This window comes from Haliaeetus leucocephalus, unplaced genomic scaffold (genome assembly GCF_000737465.1).
Source record: "Haliaeetus leucocephalus isolate CR32 unplaced genomic scaffold, Haliaeetus_leucocephalus-4.0 Scaffold0, whole genome shotgun sequence".
Classification (NCBI taxonomy): Eukaryota; Metazoa; Chordata; class Aves; order Accipitriformes; family Accipitridae; genus Haliaeetus; species Haliaeetus leucocephalus.
In genome coordinates this window covers 26,209,560-26,226,742 of record NW_010972436.1, presented here as the reverse complement: position 1 = coordinate 26,226,742, position 17,183 = coordinate 26,209,560, and the positions used below count along the sequence as shown (strand labels likewise).

The following is a 17,183-nucleotide window of genomic DNA, read 5'->3' as shown; positions in this document are numbered from 1 at the left end:
TTGGAGTTACAACTAGGTGAGATAGAAGCCCACAAGGAAGAAGAAGACAGCTGAGAGATTCTCTTTGTCAGCGCACACGTGGGGCACACGCGTGGGGCAAGCGTGAATGTGCAGGCTGCTGAACGCCTGCCTGTCCTTTGAGGTCACCACTCAAGGAAGGATTTATTGCAAAACTTGCTCACACAGGTCTAAGTAAATCTACTACAGTTAAGTGCGTGGGTGACATGAAGGAGACACCTACATATCAAAACATCCCACGGTAAAAATCACGGTCCAGATTTTTTGGGGTAATCCAGACCTCTAGCATGACCTAGTCAGTATAACAGAGCCCGATGCTAAAGGTGGGATTTGTCTGATAAAATGTAGACATCTACAGGGTAAATATTTATAGGTGAGATGGTCACCCTTACTTCCATATATGTCTGTAGAAAAAAAAAGGCATTATCTAATCTACTTTGAGGATGAAATGAATTATGTCTCAGGCTCTACTTATTAGATATGCATAGCTACAAAATGAGTAAGGTGACTTGCTCATTTGTAATGTAGATGCGTTTGCAGGTATCAACACTTAATTAGATGAACCCCATGCTAAGTGTACATGACCCAGGAAACTGTGATTAAGTATCTGAGTAACTCCTGTGCCATACTTTCCTAGTCCCAGTGTCGGGAACAGGTGAGCAGAATCTGGATGGGAAAAAAATAAAAATGAAAAAGGGTGCATATGGATCAGCAGTGAGCTTTATCAATTCTTATCTGGCAGAAAGTCCCTTGAGGACTGCTGACAGCTAGAAGAGGGTCCAGCAGGAACTGGGGTAGCTCTACACTAGAACAGGGACAAAAACTCAAACAAGGGAGATTGGAACACAGATGTAAGAAATAGCCTGGCTCCACTGCCCGGAGAAGTTGAGTATGAAGTAATCATTCCACTCCTTCCTTTCTTTTCTGACTTTGGCTTTCATTATTACCCTTTATCACTTTAATTCCCACTCCAGAGTGAAGGAGTCAGATTCTGGGTCCTGCTCTGATTTCATTTTCTTCAGATTCTCTCTTTCATTCAGGCTGTAGATGGTGGCTGAACAGGGATGGACACATAGGGTCAGCACATGCCTCTTATTTCTTTTCATATAAAGGCTCCTGAAGAATTTAAAGCATTTAAGAAGAAGAAGCCATCATAAAACTCATGGGGAAAAAAAAAACAAACCAACCAAACAGAAAATCTCAAGGCAGTCATTGTCTCTGAAGCATTATAGGCATTACACAGCAGCAGGAGAGAAAACAATGCTGTGAAGAATAAAACAGTGATAAGCATAACATCTGGGCATGAGGGGTAGAGGGGGAGGGAAAGGGGAAAACATCAGAGCCCTGACAAGCCAGGGCTGGATGCTTTCCATAATACAGTGCCAGCCTTCCACTTCAGGACCTGTGGTTGCAGTTGCAGCATGAACATTGTGGTTGTGTTGGACCTCACCCAGAGGAGCTCTGGGGTACCATTTAGTTTATGTCTGTGTTCACAGATGCTGAACACAGCAAGGGGGCAAATCAAAGGCAGGAGAGTTGAATTATTGCAAAATGTAGGAACCCATAAGATGTTCTTCCTCTTTTGACTTCAAAGTGCATTGATTTCCATACAGCACTTTTAGGCAGAGGAAATATCAGTGCAGAAGACACAGTCTCTAAACAGGAGCAGAGAACCTACTATTACCGTTATTGGGTTTTGCACCATGTGGGCATTGTGGAGTAGGATTCATGAGCTGTAATGTTATTGTTCTAGATACTGTAGAAATACAGATCACAAAGACTGTTCCTGTCCCAGATTCAAGTTTTAGATGTGATCATCTGACTTTGTGTCACCTGCAATAGAAGAATGTGGAGCTACCTTGCTTACAGAGGTTATTCTAGTTCAGCTGATTTGGTGGATTTTTTTGTAATGAACATATGACCAAGTCTCTACAGACTCCCTAAAAACTCACAATCCTATTTTAGAGCCTGCAGCCCCTCCTAGGAGAAATAAACCCTCAGAAAATTTATACATTGAATTGTTCTATGGAAATTTGCATGCAGAAGTGGTCAAAAGCTTCTCCTTGCTCTTGAATAAACAGAAGTTTACTCACCAGCCAGGAGGGATTTCTTCCTTCTTTCAGCTGTTTCTGACAAGCAAGGGAATTATTTCCTCTGTTTCTTTCTTTGAAGGAAACGAGATAATATATTTCTCCACTACCTGCCATCATTAGTAAGTCTTATCGCTAGAGATGAATAACAAAAACCAAATGTTGGGCAATTTTCACTTCTACCAAGTGAAAAATAGATTGTCTGCAGCAGGTGAAAATTGAGAGGAATCAACACACTGTAGATATGACTCCTTAATTTATGGGCAGTTACTACCTCTTCAGTGAGTTTCGTAATGAAACTTCTGCAAACAATGCTTGATAACTTAGCCTAAAAGCTAGCTTCAGCTGTAGTGAATAGTGCTCCATTCCAGTAATAGACCAGGAGCAAAAGTGCTTTTGGAGTAAACAGATACCTGCAGTATTTTCCCAAATACTGTGGAGCGTGAATCCATCATGTCTGGAGTATCCCGTGTTGATACACCTCTTGTTAGCAGGCAGCAGCAAGGTGTCATTCAGAACAGAGTAAGTAGTATCTCAATGACGTTGAGCAAACAGTAAGAAGCTGGTAGAGCTCTGTTGATGTCCCATCCTTTAACTACAGAGATAAGGCTTTGCTGGGAATGAGGATGGCAGGATCTGGCTTGAAATAAGTATCATGTAAAGAAAGGTGAGTCTGGAAGGTCAGGACTTAAAGGGGATAGAGTGGAATGTTATAGTCCCAGAGGTAAAATGAAATGTATGTGAAACAAGTCTACAATAATTAAAAAAAGGTAGAGGGAAAGGGCAACAAAGAGGATCCATGGAATGAAATGGCTTTCAAATAAGAAATATGCCAGAATTCTTCACCGGAAAATAAATGTCTTTGAGGGGATGTGGCTTCTTTACCCAAAGCCAAGTAAACTGTGGAACTTGTTGCCACAGGATGTGGTGAACAACTAAAAGATGCACAGTGAGCCTGGGAAAATCTTCTTTACAGTGATTCAATCCAAAACTACTGGGGGAACAGAATAAAGAGCAGCTGGGTTGTGCTGCTGAGCTAGCGCTTGAAAGGATTCAGTCCCTTCCTGCTTGAGTGGGTGATACATTTTAATCACATTGAGATGCAAAAGCCTTTCCAATGGCTCTGGACCTCCTCTATCTCTGAGCTGTGCTCTTTGAATTTGGAACAGGCAGGGGGGAGGAGTTCGGTCTGAATAGTCCCCCAACTACCAGGGTTATTCTGGATTTGAGTGATAAAGAACAAACTAGCTGGTGAAATGGTCTCTTCTGACCTGGGAAAATCTATGAATTCTTGAATCCAAATAATAGTCATTGCCTAATCATAAGAAGTAGGGCTCACGGTCAGCTTCTGACATCATTCTGGGGGTAGGGGAGGAAAACCAGTTTTTTTCCCTTTTGTCCTTGCTTATGCCACTTCAGGACCAGGGAAGAATTGGGAAGATCTTCTGTAATGTACAAAGAGGGTCTCAAAAACACATGGGGCTGAAATGAACTGCCTGAAGTACATGCTTTCCTCAGTGCCACCAAACCACACAGTTCATTTGCCCAAAGCTGGAAAACAGAACAAAAATGAGCTTAGGCATGAGATGAATAGCAGGATGCTGATGGAAATACTCCTAGCAGCTCAAATGCAGGACTGGCTTGCTTCAGAGGATGCTCAGATAACACAGATATCTGCATCCTGCCCTCCCTTGCTTCTGGGCTAAAATATGTGGCGAGGAAAAGGGGAGTGAAATCTCCCTTCTTTTATCACACACACAATGTGTTTTATCTGCTTTTCTCTGCAGTTTTACCAATTCTAGTCACAGTAGAAGCAGTTTGGACAGGACTCAGAAAATAGATGCTGATTTCCAATTAGTTTCTTTGTCATTCTTTGCCCTTCTCTTCGGTGCTGGCCATAGGCAGCTCCTGCTGCCGTCAGTGGGAAATGAGACAGGATATTAAACTATTAATTTCTTCTTTACTTGCTGCCTCAGTTTCTTATCGCAGCAATAGCACAAGTATTCTTTATCAAGATTACAGTCATCACAATGTTAATCCCCGTAAAGTCTTCAGATCATGTGAGAAGGAGGTATAAATTATTACTGAGCTAATGAGGGGGAACGAGCTGTTACAGAACAGACCAATGATGCACTTAGTCTTATGTCCAGTCCCCAATAGCTGTCAGCACCTTTTGAAGACATAAACACCATAAAGGCCTTTCCAAGCATACTGTTTCTTTTTTTCTTTTCTTTTTTTCTTTTTGGATTCATTTTGTAGATACGTCACTGCATCACCTAAAGTACAGAAGCAAATTCCTGACCTCTGATAATAACGAGCAGCTGTTCTGGTATATCCCCTTTGATTGATTTTTTGTCCTTATAACATTTCTCTAAGCTCATTCAGCTGCAGCAACTGCACCTCTTACCGTAAGACATTTGCATTGACATTGCTGAAAACCCCTGCAGACATGACAGGAGATGTTTAGAAACCATCACTTCAATGTACATGGTCCTTGAAGCTGCAACTCACCTGGAGAAGAGTCATTGAGAGGGTTCAGGGCAGCTGCCCTCCGTATCTTCTCCAGACAAGTCTCTTGCTCCTTTTTAATGATGCAGTTGGAATGGGTTGCTGTAACCTGAAGTGTGGTGGAAAAAAGTGGAGAAAGAACAATTACGAATTTAAAATAGCTAGCGAGTGTATGATGAAACATCAGTAAGTTCTGAGGTTTCATTTTAAAAGAAAAAAAATTAAAACAGCCATAGAAGACGAGAGAAAACTGCAACAAACTTTTTTTTTTTTCTTTTTCTTATCTTTTTTTTTTCCTTCCACACCCCCACCCCGGATGCCTAAGGCCACTCTATGGAATTATACTGCTTATAAATTGTTTGCAGTTTTTGTGTTGCTCTCCCTGTCCAAGTGTAATTTCTAATGTGTTTGCTTTATTTTACTGTATTCCTTCCTCATATAAGACTGAAGCAAATGTACCCTAAAGAAAGAAATAATTTAAAGAGGAATCAGAAATCAATTGAAGCTCAGTTTGATCTTCCGACAGTTTCTTATGAGTCTTGCACAATCTATTAACCTCACTCAGGACTCAAAACTAAATTAAAAGGTCTTTCTCTCTGTCTTTCACCCCTGCCCATTTCTTAATGTTTCCTTCTTCCTTTATTCCCAGTGAATACAAGGCAACTTTCTTGCCAAAAGAGAATGCAATGCCAATTAAACTGAGATGACTTGATCCAAACCTTTTCCTTTTTTTTTTTTCCCTATCTTTAAAGCTCTAAGGCAGCCCACTACAAGAAAAAAAAAGGGCAGAGAGGGGAAGAAAAAAAAAAGGTAAATTAGTTTATAAGAGGAACATTGCAGCCACCAGAATGCAGGCAATCCCAAAGCAGCAACAAAATAAGAATGTGACCCATTCCCAGAAATCAATACAAGATTTCATTCCTGTTGCAGAGAGTGGCCAGGGGACATCAATTCAAGGGCAATACAGTCTCAGGTTTCATTAGATCATTTTATAGGGGCACTGTTAAGGTTCAAATCCCACTCTGTGGAAAGCACCATGAAAATCAGTGCACTGGTTGAAGATGGGATATGTCACCCTGGTTTATTGAAGCAATTTTGCTATTTCACACTTCCCATCCCATTTCCTTCACTCTTGATGATGGAGAACTAGAGAGGAAGTGGAGTGTACCTGTCGAGTGGTTTGTTTTCCCTTACCTGCTAAGTAGGAACAAGCAAACAGGGAAAGCAATACCTGAATTCAATCTACTTCAGTTTATTTTGAAGCCCCATCTGCACAGTTCAATCTTACTTCCCTCACATCCCAATAGAGGGAATGAACAGTTTGGGTCACTAATGCATCAAACTCAATACACACTTACAGTAAATCCCAAGGCATGTGTAATCCGACTTTGGTGGTGCTCCTGTTGTGCTTTTGTGTGTGCTGGGAGGCATGGAGCCATTTGCACACTTCTGACCTTGTAACACTTACAAGCCACCCCCTCTATTTCAAAGCCAGAGGGGGTTCCTAATGAACCTCTACCAGAAAGCTTTACTCACCATTTGTAGGAACTGATAATGCCACACAGTTTCATCTCCAAAACCCCAGTAACAAATTTCAGCTATTTTCCCCATGGGATACACCAGGCATAACCATATTAGATTTGTTTATCTTCAAAACAAACCACTGTTCTTTTCTAAGGGCTCCCAAGAGCCTGGAAAATATATATTGCCACGGATCTCTAGGATCTCCCAAGAACTTAAGGGCTTTTGCTACATCGTCCCCTAAATCTTGTCAAAGATCAGGAAAATTGTATTGGCTGGCATTTAAGTTCTTAGAATATCTCTTAAAAAGAGAAAAGAGAAATAGCAAGTAAATCGGGGTTCTGCTGCTAATACTGATTCACTCTCCACAGTTGCCCAGGTCTGAAAGGAGTGTCCAGAGGTTGTCTCAGTACATCAGCATGGCAGTTTCTATACAGTTCAGTGTGTGCAGATAAGAAAACGTGTCATGTAGTAGTAGTAGTAGTACTAGTAATATAATTACAATATATATTGTTCATGCAAGCAGGAGACAAATAAACAAAAATAAACAAAATCACACACTTAACCTGCAGAACTCTTTTCACCTCAATATTTTGGATGTTAAATGTTATAGGAGTTCAAAACATATATAAATATGTATGTATTTATGCAAAGTCCATCAAAGGATACTGAACACTAAGAAACCCACCATGACCAGATTTTGATGTCCTATGGGGTACTCATAGACTTTTGAGAAGAAGGTTTAGATTTAGTCTATACTGAAAGGACAAAAGAGTGTGATTTATCCTTCCTATTTTTGGTGTCTTCTTTAGTAGAGGTAAATCAAAGCCAGGACTTGATTGATTATAAAGAAAGCCTAAGGTTAAAAGCTCAGATTTTATTGTTTTTCTTGCAAACAGGCACATCTAGTCAGATGTATCTGACTAAACTGACTGAATTTAGTCAATTGTGTCTGAGTAAGTCTGGCTCAGGAGGTATTTGAAACGCAGACTGCTGGGCACAGAGAGCACTAGAGTGATGTACTTCTCTTGTCCCCGTAGCCTGCCTTAAGCTTTCACTATTGGCAGGATATTTTGATGTGACTTCCCATAACCACCTTTATGCCATTTTGTAGAACTCTTCATCAACAGATTTAAAAAAAAAAATAAAAATCAGGGAACACAGAAACTGTGACAGTAAGCAAAGAAAGGGAGGAAACATTAACCTCAGTGCCAGAGGAGAGAATAGAAACAGTCTGACATCTCCGCTAATAAGCAATGTTGTATCTGAGAAAATAAAACCAGGCTTAGATTTGTCCTGGTTTGGGCTGGGATAGAGTTAATTTTCTTTCTAGTAGCTGGTACAGTGCTATGTTTTGGATTTAGTGTGAGAAGAATGTTGGTAACACACTGAGGTTTTCAGTTGTTGCTAAGTAGTGTTTAGTCTAAAGTCAAGGATTTTTCAGCTTCTGATGCCCAGCCAGCAAGAAAGCTGGAGGGGCACAAGAAGTTGGGAGGGGACACAGCCAGGGCAGCTGACCCAAACTGGCCAGAGGGGTATTCCAGACCATGTGATGTCATGCCCAGTATATAAACTGGGGGGAATTGGCCAGAGTGGGGCAAATTGCTGCTTGGGAGCTAACTGGGCATCGGTCAGCGAGTGGTGAGCAATTGCATTGTGCATCACTTGTTTTGTATATTCCAATTCTTTTATTATTATTATTGGTGTTGGTGTTACTATTATTTTCTTCCTTCCTTTCCTATTAAACTGTCTTCATCTCAGCCCCCGAGTTTTACTTTTTTTTTTTTTTCAATTCTCTCCCCCATCCTACTGAGGGAGGGGCGGGGAGGGAGGGAGAGGCTGCGTGATGCTTAGTTACCAGCTGGGGTTAAACCACAATAGGATTGTTAAAAACAAAAGGTTTCTCCGTTGAACACACAGATGCTTTAATGTTATCATGTTTCCTGAAAGGATCCACGTTTCATGTTTCTCCATTACCTATGTACTGGTAGAGCCTTTAATCTGTCGAGTCAGTCTTCAACAACTGAACGGCAGAGCACAATTCAGGTGGAAGTGTAAGCCTGAACTTCATGGCCTCCTGACTTTATTTCTTTTGCCTCAAGGACATTTGCAATTTCCTGAGTTCAGTAGAGACAGGCTGGTTTCAGTTTCCCGAAAGATATCAGTGATATGTGGAGTCAAAAAATATTTTGACACGTACTAGAAAAATCAAGAAACCAAGGGGATAGTGCATGAAATTCACACTTTTTAAAAAAATTATTACTCTCAATGAAGCGAAGGAGTTTGACTCACACCAGTTTTGGAAAGGCATATAATTGTATAGCTACAAACAGAGTAAATACAATCAATGTCTGTTTAGTTGTGAGAGCACACAAAGGGACCGAAGCAGCTAGCTACAACACTACAGATGTACAACCAATTAAGAGCTTTCATTTTTCATCATTTGTTTTTATTAAGGTGGCCACCACAAAAACAAACTGACATGTGCTGTGTATAACTTGTAGTACGTAACTCTTTGTTCTCTTGACATTATAGTAATATTAATAACAATCATGTTATTATGTTATAACCTACTTATATTCTCTCGCACATACTCTCAAGGTGCTGCAATTGTGAACTGTTCCATTAAGAAAGCCATTGTTAGTACATAAACTTGAGCGAAGAACCAGGTGAACACATCTGTGCTGCTTCTGGACCTGCCCTAGCTATATGTGTAAATCAGATATTAGCAAATTGTAGAGTCAAGAGTTTAAGCAAGGCATTGCTCAAACATACGGATGCTCCAGGGAAGGAACCGTGTGGGAGGAATCGTGCAGATCAGAAGGGTACCGTACACTTCCCTGGCCATGGAAATAAATACGTGTTGCCAGCTCATTCCAGCAGGAAATTTAAATAGACTTTCCTTCTTCTTGTTTTGGTTCAAGTATATCAAACACTGGGAGCAAGGCAGGTGAAGGTAACTTCGAGAGCAACTTCTTCCTTTTCCCAAGATATCTGTACTGGAAAGATGACAAGTCAAGCTGTCTGATTTGCTGCCTAAAGATCTACAGAGCCCAGTAATAGCTCTGCACCTCTTCCCAGCATGTAGCACAGACTGTGCCTCACATGGTAGAGCATGGTACAAGCCTCTGACAATGTGCCTCAGACTCTCACATCCAGTAAACCTGCAAATAGGGAGAGAACAGGCCTGAAAATACATCCAAGGAGCACAAAGCAAGGCTGTGAGTAGACAGCAGAGCGAGCAGTACTGGACCACATTAGGAAGATGCTTCCTAACCACTGGTAGTAAGGAACAAAGGATATGAACTTAAGCTGCACACCATGCTTAGGTAGCTGTCCTGAGGAAAACCAGGACATTGTCTGTGTATGGGACATTATCTTTGTGCCACGTTCATAATCACTGATAAAGATTTGTGCTTAGGAGAGGTGATTGGGTGGCTAGAAGAATTTGGAAATTTTTTAACACATCAAAGCTAGAATTGAAAGAGGTCTTGGTGTTATCCAAACTGATCATCCCATGGGCCAACAGTGCAAACCAGTCTAGCCAAGAAACCTGAACTGTCTCTGACTACATTCAGTTATTCAAAAAATACTGTTCTGCTCATTTTACTCTCTGTAAGAATATTCACGATTGCTTTAAAATGTGATTTCACTACACGAGTTAACTCAGCGGATCTACGGAAGGGAGAAAAGTCACCAGTATTCTTCAGAAATTTCAGGATCAGAAAATATGCTTTGAAGTCATAGTAAAGATGCGATGGTGAACTGTGCAATTCGCTTGGCATTTTCATTTCTACAGAGATGAATGGACTGAGAGCAGCCCTGAAGAGAAGAACTTGGGGGCGTTGGTTTGCAAGAAGCTCAACATGGCCCGGCCAATATGTGTTTACAGCCCAGAAAGCCAACCGTATCCTGGGCTGCATCAAAAGAAATGTGACCAGCAGGTTGAGGGAAGGGATTCTCCCCCTCTACTCCACTCTCACGAGACCCCCCCCCTGCAGTACTGCGTTCAGCTCTGGGGTCCCCAGCAGAAGGAGGACATGGACCTGTTGGAGCGAGTCCAGAGGAGGGCCACAAAGATGATCAGAGGGCTGGAGCACCTCTCCTGTGAAGACAGGCTGAGAGAGGTGGGGTTGTTTGACCTGGAGAAGAGAAGGCTCTGGAGAGACCTTAGAGCAGCCTTCCAGTACCTAAAGGGGGGCTACAAGAAAGATGGAGAGGGACTTTTTACAAGGGCATGTAGTGATAGGACAAGGGGTAATAGCCTTAAACTGAAAGAGGGTAGATTTAGATTAGATGTAAGGAAGAAGTTCTTCCCTGTGAGGGTGGTGAGGCACTGGAACAGGTTGCCCAGAGAAGCTGTGGCTGCCCCATCCCTGGCAGTGCTCAAGGCCAGGTTGGATGGGGCTTTGAGCAACCTGGCCCGGGGGTTGGAACTAGATGATCTTCAAAGTCCCTTCCAACACAAACCATTCTATGATTCTATGAAATATAGCAATTCAGTACCATTAGTTGTTCTTTTCTCTTCTGCACTTCTGTGTGTCCAAAGAAGAGCAAAGAAGCTGGTGAAGGGTCCAGAGAACAAGTCCTATGAGGAGCAGCTGAGGGAACTGGGGTTGTTTAGCCTGGAGAAAAGGAGGCTGAGGGGAGAACTTTTCACTCTACACCTACCTGAAAGGAGGTTGTAGCGAGGTGAGGGTCAGGCTCTTTTCCTAAGTAACAAGCGATAGGACAAGAGGAAATGGCCTCAAGTTGCACCAGCAAAGGTTTAGATTGGATATTAGGAAAAATTTCTTCACTGAAAAGGTTGTCAAGCACTGGAACAGGCTGCCCAGAGAAGTGGCGGAGTCACCATCCCTGGAGGTATTTAAAAGACATGTAGATGTGGCGCTGAGCGACATGGTTTAGCGGTGGACTTGGCAGTGTTACGTTAACAGTTGGACTTGATCTTAAAGGTCCTTTCCAACCTAAATGATTCTATGATTCTATTATGCCTGTAAAGTTCTGATTCTTTTTTTGCAAAGTAAATGAGAGTATTTCCACTCCATTCAGCATATGTCATATCAGGCACCATGACAATAAGGAGAGGGGTAAAGAAATACAGATAAGAAAAAGCAAAGAAACATCAACAACAAAACTTCATTAAATCCCTCATGGACAGTCTTTAACATCAACATAAAGATGAAGTAGACTCTGATTCACCTTTCATCTAAGTGTTGTCTCTAAAGTTATGCAAGAGGAGCATTTAACCCACTAGGTATATTAGATCACTCACTTCATACTGAATTACGCTTTTTACTAATTCTATTATGACTTTCAGTTTTAAAAAGTTAGCTTAAAAAATGATACGTTATTATGTGAGTGTTGCTGAAAGAACCTTACTTTGTCATGGAAACAACATTAGTAGATTTAATCCCTATTCTTATTAAGCAATGATACAACTGGTCAAACCAGGGCCAAGACTTGCAAAAGTTTGTGTTATAGAGGTGTTTGGGAAGAAGCTCTGATTATCTGGATTTTTTCAGAACTGATTTACATCGTTATTGGTACCTACAACACCGCCTTGGCAGTCAAACAAATTGCTGTCTCCAGGAAGGCCTTACATTGTTACTTGATTGAGTTTTTGTCTGCCTGTGTAGATGGCACCCCAACTACTGTAATTTCAAAACACTTCTGACTAAGTGAAAGGGTAAAGCGATCAGAAACTTATTCAAACCAAGGCACAATTATACAGTCTGCAACACCATGCCTTAAGCAAATTGTGCAGAAAAAAAACCCACAAACAGAGCACGCTACCAAAAAATGGCATTGATCCCTTTCAAACTGGTTTACAGGAATTTAAGATATAGTTACCTTCTAACACTGATGACTCCTGGAGAGATGCAGGTCTCACTGCAGATTAGAAAATAGCAGCAGCATAATCAACAGTTCCCTTCACTCACTGGATACCTTCTGAAGTGGTGTGAGAGACTGAAAGAGTTCATCTCTCAAACATTGTAGTGGGGCAAGTTCTGCTTAACAATGAACTCTGCATAACAACGAACGCTGCACAGCAAGTTACCGCAGGTGAAAAGCAGGAGGGCATGCAGGAGGGGGCCCAGCTCCCTGTTCTGATGTGCTGAGCAGGACAGCTCACCGTGCATGGCCAAAGATCATGTCTGCAGGGAAGGGGAAGTTACTCCCCAAACGACCTTCAAACTACTCATTGCACCTAATTAGCCTAATGAGTTCAAGTGCCCACCCAAAGGAGGGGCAAGGATGATAAAAGGACACAAACTGTAGTCCCAGGTGTGTGTGCCCACCAGAATGAGACCCTTAGGCTGGCTGGACCCATGCTGGACCCAGGACTGGTGACATCTTTGTCTCTTCCTTTTTCTCCTTCTGTCTTGTTCTCTCTTTCCTTTTCTATAATCCCTACACCTCATCCCTTTAGACATAAACTGTTGACCAAGTCTGTGACTAGGAGCAGATCCAGCTGCCCCCAGGCTCTTCTCTGAGAAGGGGTCTAGAAAGAAAGGGGTTCTGCTTTGAACCTCCTGTCTCAATGGGAGGGATCTCCTTCTTCCCTGAATTGAAGTAGATGGTTACCACAGGTTACATGGTTTACTAAGGTAGTGCCATGGCAATTCCTGTTGTGAGAAACCCTGCCACCTACTGTTACACCTCCCAAGTTTGGGTTGCTTCTGTCATGAATAGAATGTTTAACTGAACCTTTGGTGTCATTTCACCTTAATTTAGCCCAAGGGAATTCTGAATTCAACACGACTCCCTGGTCTGTCCGGCCCAGTTCACAACAACTGGTAACTCTGGACAAAAGATGTGTTATGCAACATGGGGTAAACCTATTTTTAAGTTTGCCTTTCCTAGTTTTTTATTTTGGAAATCAGTTGAAAAACCTTTCTTTGAGCATGGTGAGGCATTCTCAGTATAGTCAATGACTTTCACAGGAACTGACATCTTGAGTTAAACCAACGTATACCTTCATCCTATCTCTAATAGCAGGCACTACCTAGCGATGTTTCTCAAAGCCTTCTACTGGCAGGATGCAACCACTCATTGGAAAAGTGTTTAAAAATCTTGCTAGACATAATGTGCTTGAGATGAAACTACAGGTTCAATAGCCCTTTCTGATTGCTGATTATGTTACATAAAATGGCTTTCTCCTCCTCTAGAAGTACAACTCCCAGTAACACATGACAGATGTCTTCCCCCTTCATTCCTCAGAGGTCAACCTAGGCCTGAAAAGCTGGCAGTCTCCTGCCAACGTTGCAACTCCCACTTATTTTCAAAAGCAGGGTCAGCAATGGGACCAGACTACGTTTCTCAGAGCTTTTTCCATCTGGGTTTTGGAAAACTCTAAGAATGGTAACTGTGCAATCTCTGTGCAACTTACTCCAAAGCTCACCTATCGTCACGGTAAAAAGGCCTGTCTTTAGTATGAACCTCCCTTGTTTCAACTTACGCACATAGTCCGTTGTTCTCCTGCCATGCATCATGATGAAAACCCTGGTTCTTTCTTCCTGATGATCTCTTCATAGATACTGTAAGTCTGCTACTAGGTTGCCCCAAAAGTTTCTCTCCTTCCACCACCTAAACAAGCCCACTTTCCTCATCCTCTCCTCGTAGGTCATCTTGGTGTCCCCGCTCTGAACTTGCTATAGTCGGTTGACATCTTTAATATATTGAGGAGCCTAAAACTGGATGTAATATTCTAGAAGTGGTCCAGCAAGTGCTGAGTAGAGGGGGATAATCACTTCTCTCTATCTACTGGCTCTTGTCTTGTTAATACAGCCCAGGACTTTGTTGGCCTTAATCTGCTTTCCTCAGGACCTATGTAAAACGTGCAGAGTCAAGGCTACCGAGTAGCCTTGAAGGGTTTATCACACTGAAGAAAAACTCTTGATGAGCTTCACTGAGTGAAGACTGAGGGAATCTGTGCTAACATAAGACTTGTCTCACTGCGGGAATGTTGGGAAACAGAGAAGCTTTTAGGAGTTCTGCATTTGTCGTGCTGCTGGATGCCACATTCATTTTCAAGGCAAGTTCTTGTTACTACTCGTTATTATTTGCCCATTTATACTTCATTACATTTAAACAAAACCCTGAAGAGAAAAGATCTTAGACAGGAAATTTGTTTTGTGCAGGCTCCCAGCAAGTTCAATAGAAACCCCATCTGAGTCACACTTGGAACAGAAATGTGTGATGAACAGTTACAGGAGGCTGCAGAAACACTTTCTCTACACACACACATATACCCTACCCAAGGGAGAAAGCTTTAATTAATCTACTAATTAAATTAAAGCTATTTGCCCTCAACTATCACACACATTCCTCCCTTTCACTCCTCCCCACAGGCGGCTCCAGCAAGTGTGTCGTGCTACAGATCTCACTCTAAAATTCCCCAAAGGGGCTTTGGGACTGGGGAGAATCCTAAAGAATGGAGGCAAAGAGCTCATTACATCAGTGGTAATGGGAAGTGCTCAAGCTCATTCTCAATTTCCCTCCTTCTTTCAGTGTTAAGAGGCAGTGGTTTAGATATTGTGCCAAAGTGGAAGGGGAAAAAAAAAACACCCACAACCAGAAAAACCCCGCTCAATCCCGCAAGGAATCAAATCTTTGCACAAAAGACTGTGCCTAGAGTAGCTTTCTCAACAAACCTTTCTTTCTCCTTCTTGTCTCTGGAGGGTTTCACCACTATTTCACTGTAAAAACTCAAGGTGGGGAATAAAGTACATATTCACGAAGGAAAGAAGGGAGCAGACTGAATGGTGTGTCAGAGCACCAACACTGAGATGAGCCAGCGTGGAGCTCAGCAGAGGGGATTAGAAAGGAAGAGAAGCACTGTAGGAAAACTTCCCAATGACGATCAGTGAGGCAGAAAAAACAACAACAACAAATTACCGGAGAAAGAGAAGAGTCATCTTAAGAGGCATTTATGTCCAGCTTTGGTTGTCCTTGGGCTATGGACACTGCCTGGGAGGAAAGTGCAGCAGTGGCTGTAAGGAGGTTGCTGGCAGAGCCACAGTGCATGAGCTGCCTTATTCCTCTGACATCCCAACTTAGGACTGTGAAGAGTATGACGTAGTTGTGCTTTCCCATGTGTTGGCCACATTCACAGCCATCTAACATTGCTACAAGTACAAAATGTGATAGAAAATGTTGCACTGATCAGTTGAGGAACTGAGGTGTCATTCAAGTAATCCAGTTCAGGAGTAAGGAAAGCTTTTACTCTGCTTAAAGATGTCAGTGTGAAATATTTCACTATTTTGGAATCAAAATTTTAAAAGGTGATGCAATCTGCTCTGTCAAAAAGAAAAAAAAGTCTAGATAGATGAACATATTCCTGCAGAATGACAAAATATATTGAAACAACTGAGTTTTCCACACCGTAGAAAATTCCAAAATTTTCCTGTATAAGGTTATTAACCACTGTAATCTTTCAGTCTGGTTTTATACCACAGAGAATGATACCAATGATACTTTTATTAGGTGATCTAATAAAATAGGGTTCCTATTCTGATGGTTGTCTGCCTAATGATGGGTACCTTATCTCTGTATTTAGGACTGCATCAATGCCATGCTGCTGAGAAGCATCAGCAGACACTCCTCTCAGCCTGTTAATGTTTTGGAGACTCAGTGTTGGTCAATATTTATGGTCTAAGTTATCTGGGTGAAAAACATGGTACGGAGAGAAGCTTGCAGTGTCAGTGTTTGTTTCTTGCTAGTAACAAAAAGGAGAGCCCAAGGTGACTTGTGCAGCTGTAGGTATTGCACTAATGAATCCCATCCCCACCCTATACCTTGGAAACTGTTATCAGTGCATTGTTTTTCCACCTTAAGCACCCCAGATTTTATAGGCCAGCAGAAGTATTGCACTTCTACACATTGACCATATGTCGCTGGGTACACGATTTAATCATGGCTAATCACCAGTATTTAAATATCTGGCAAGAGCTCTTGAACAGTAACATTTAAATGTAATTTTCAGAAAACATGATCTCTGGTGATATGCAGTTATATCATGACAGTGAAAAGCCACGTTCTGGGTAGACCAGGCATTGCCAAAGGGGTGATCAGTTCCACCAACACAATTCCTTCCCTCCGCTGATGCAGCAGACGGTACTTGGTACGTTTGTGATTCATAGTAATTTAGCTACATGCAATATTTCTGGTTTGGGCGTTTGTAAGCTTAAAAATGATACCTGTTTAAAGATGCCCCAGTCATCACTGAATGTAAGAAACCACCTTACCTGTTGTATAGTATTTGTCTTGTTAAAGTAAAGGAGTCAACTTCTTAACTAATGTATATTGACAAATAATGACTTACAATGGGAGATTTGGCATTTGTCTTAAACCCTATAACCTACATTTTCAGAACCTGAGAACACGCAGCTCTGAACTGGGATCATGCCTTGTGATTTGAAAGCAGTTCCGATGTGCGCCATTCAGGAACATGCAGTGAACAGGTGATGGAGTACAATTTTGGATCGCAATTCCCCATTCCTGATATTTCAAAGGAACAATAAAAACTTACTGCTTTCTTATATGCCATAAAAGAGAAGCACATGCCCAGACTCACTATCAGCAGGGACCCATGTATTAGCCACAATAAGAACACAATAGGCAGACAGCAATAACTGATATTTTCACAGGAGCTTGAGACATATGGAAACAATCACACCCAACTCCTTTCTTTAATCACAAGAGTTGAACTCTAGATCATCTTAGATGAGTTGTGACATGTAGTGGGATTTTCTTTTTACAGGCTATGAAAAATCCAAACCCACCAACCTAAATCCATTTTCTGAGGAGTTGAGAGCAGCAGCTATATGGAAGGAGAGCAGTGATAGGAACCAGCAATGCATGATGAAATCTCCAGTCCGCATCACACACGGGGCAGAATATTCAGCAATTCTACGTACTAACAGTGGGCCACCAGAGTAAATCTCCCCTGTTAGAAACCAACCCTGAACACTCCTCCTTTTTTTTTTTTTTTTTTTTTTTTTTTTTTTACATTTTCTTGAAGGAAAAAACCCCCAAAAAAAG

General features: G+C 41.8%; 1 protein-coding gene across 1 annotated transcript in view; it reads right to left on the bottom strand.

The window, feature by feature from the left end:
- The window catches only part of ADCYAP1R1 (adenylate cyclase activating polypeptide 1 (pituitary) receptor type I), a 106,043-nt gene that overhangs the window by 75,811 nt on the left and 13,049 nt on the right, over nucleotides 1-17,183 (bottom strand). Inside the window, exon 2 of the mRNA XM_010561278.1 lies at nucleotides 4,620-4,725. Within this exon, the coding sequence (XP_010559580.1) occupies nucleotides 4,620-4,725 (106 nt within the window). The remainder of the gene's footprint in view (nucleotides 1-4,619; nucleotides 4,726-17,183) is intronic.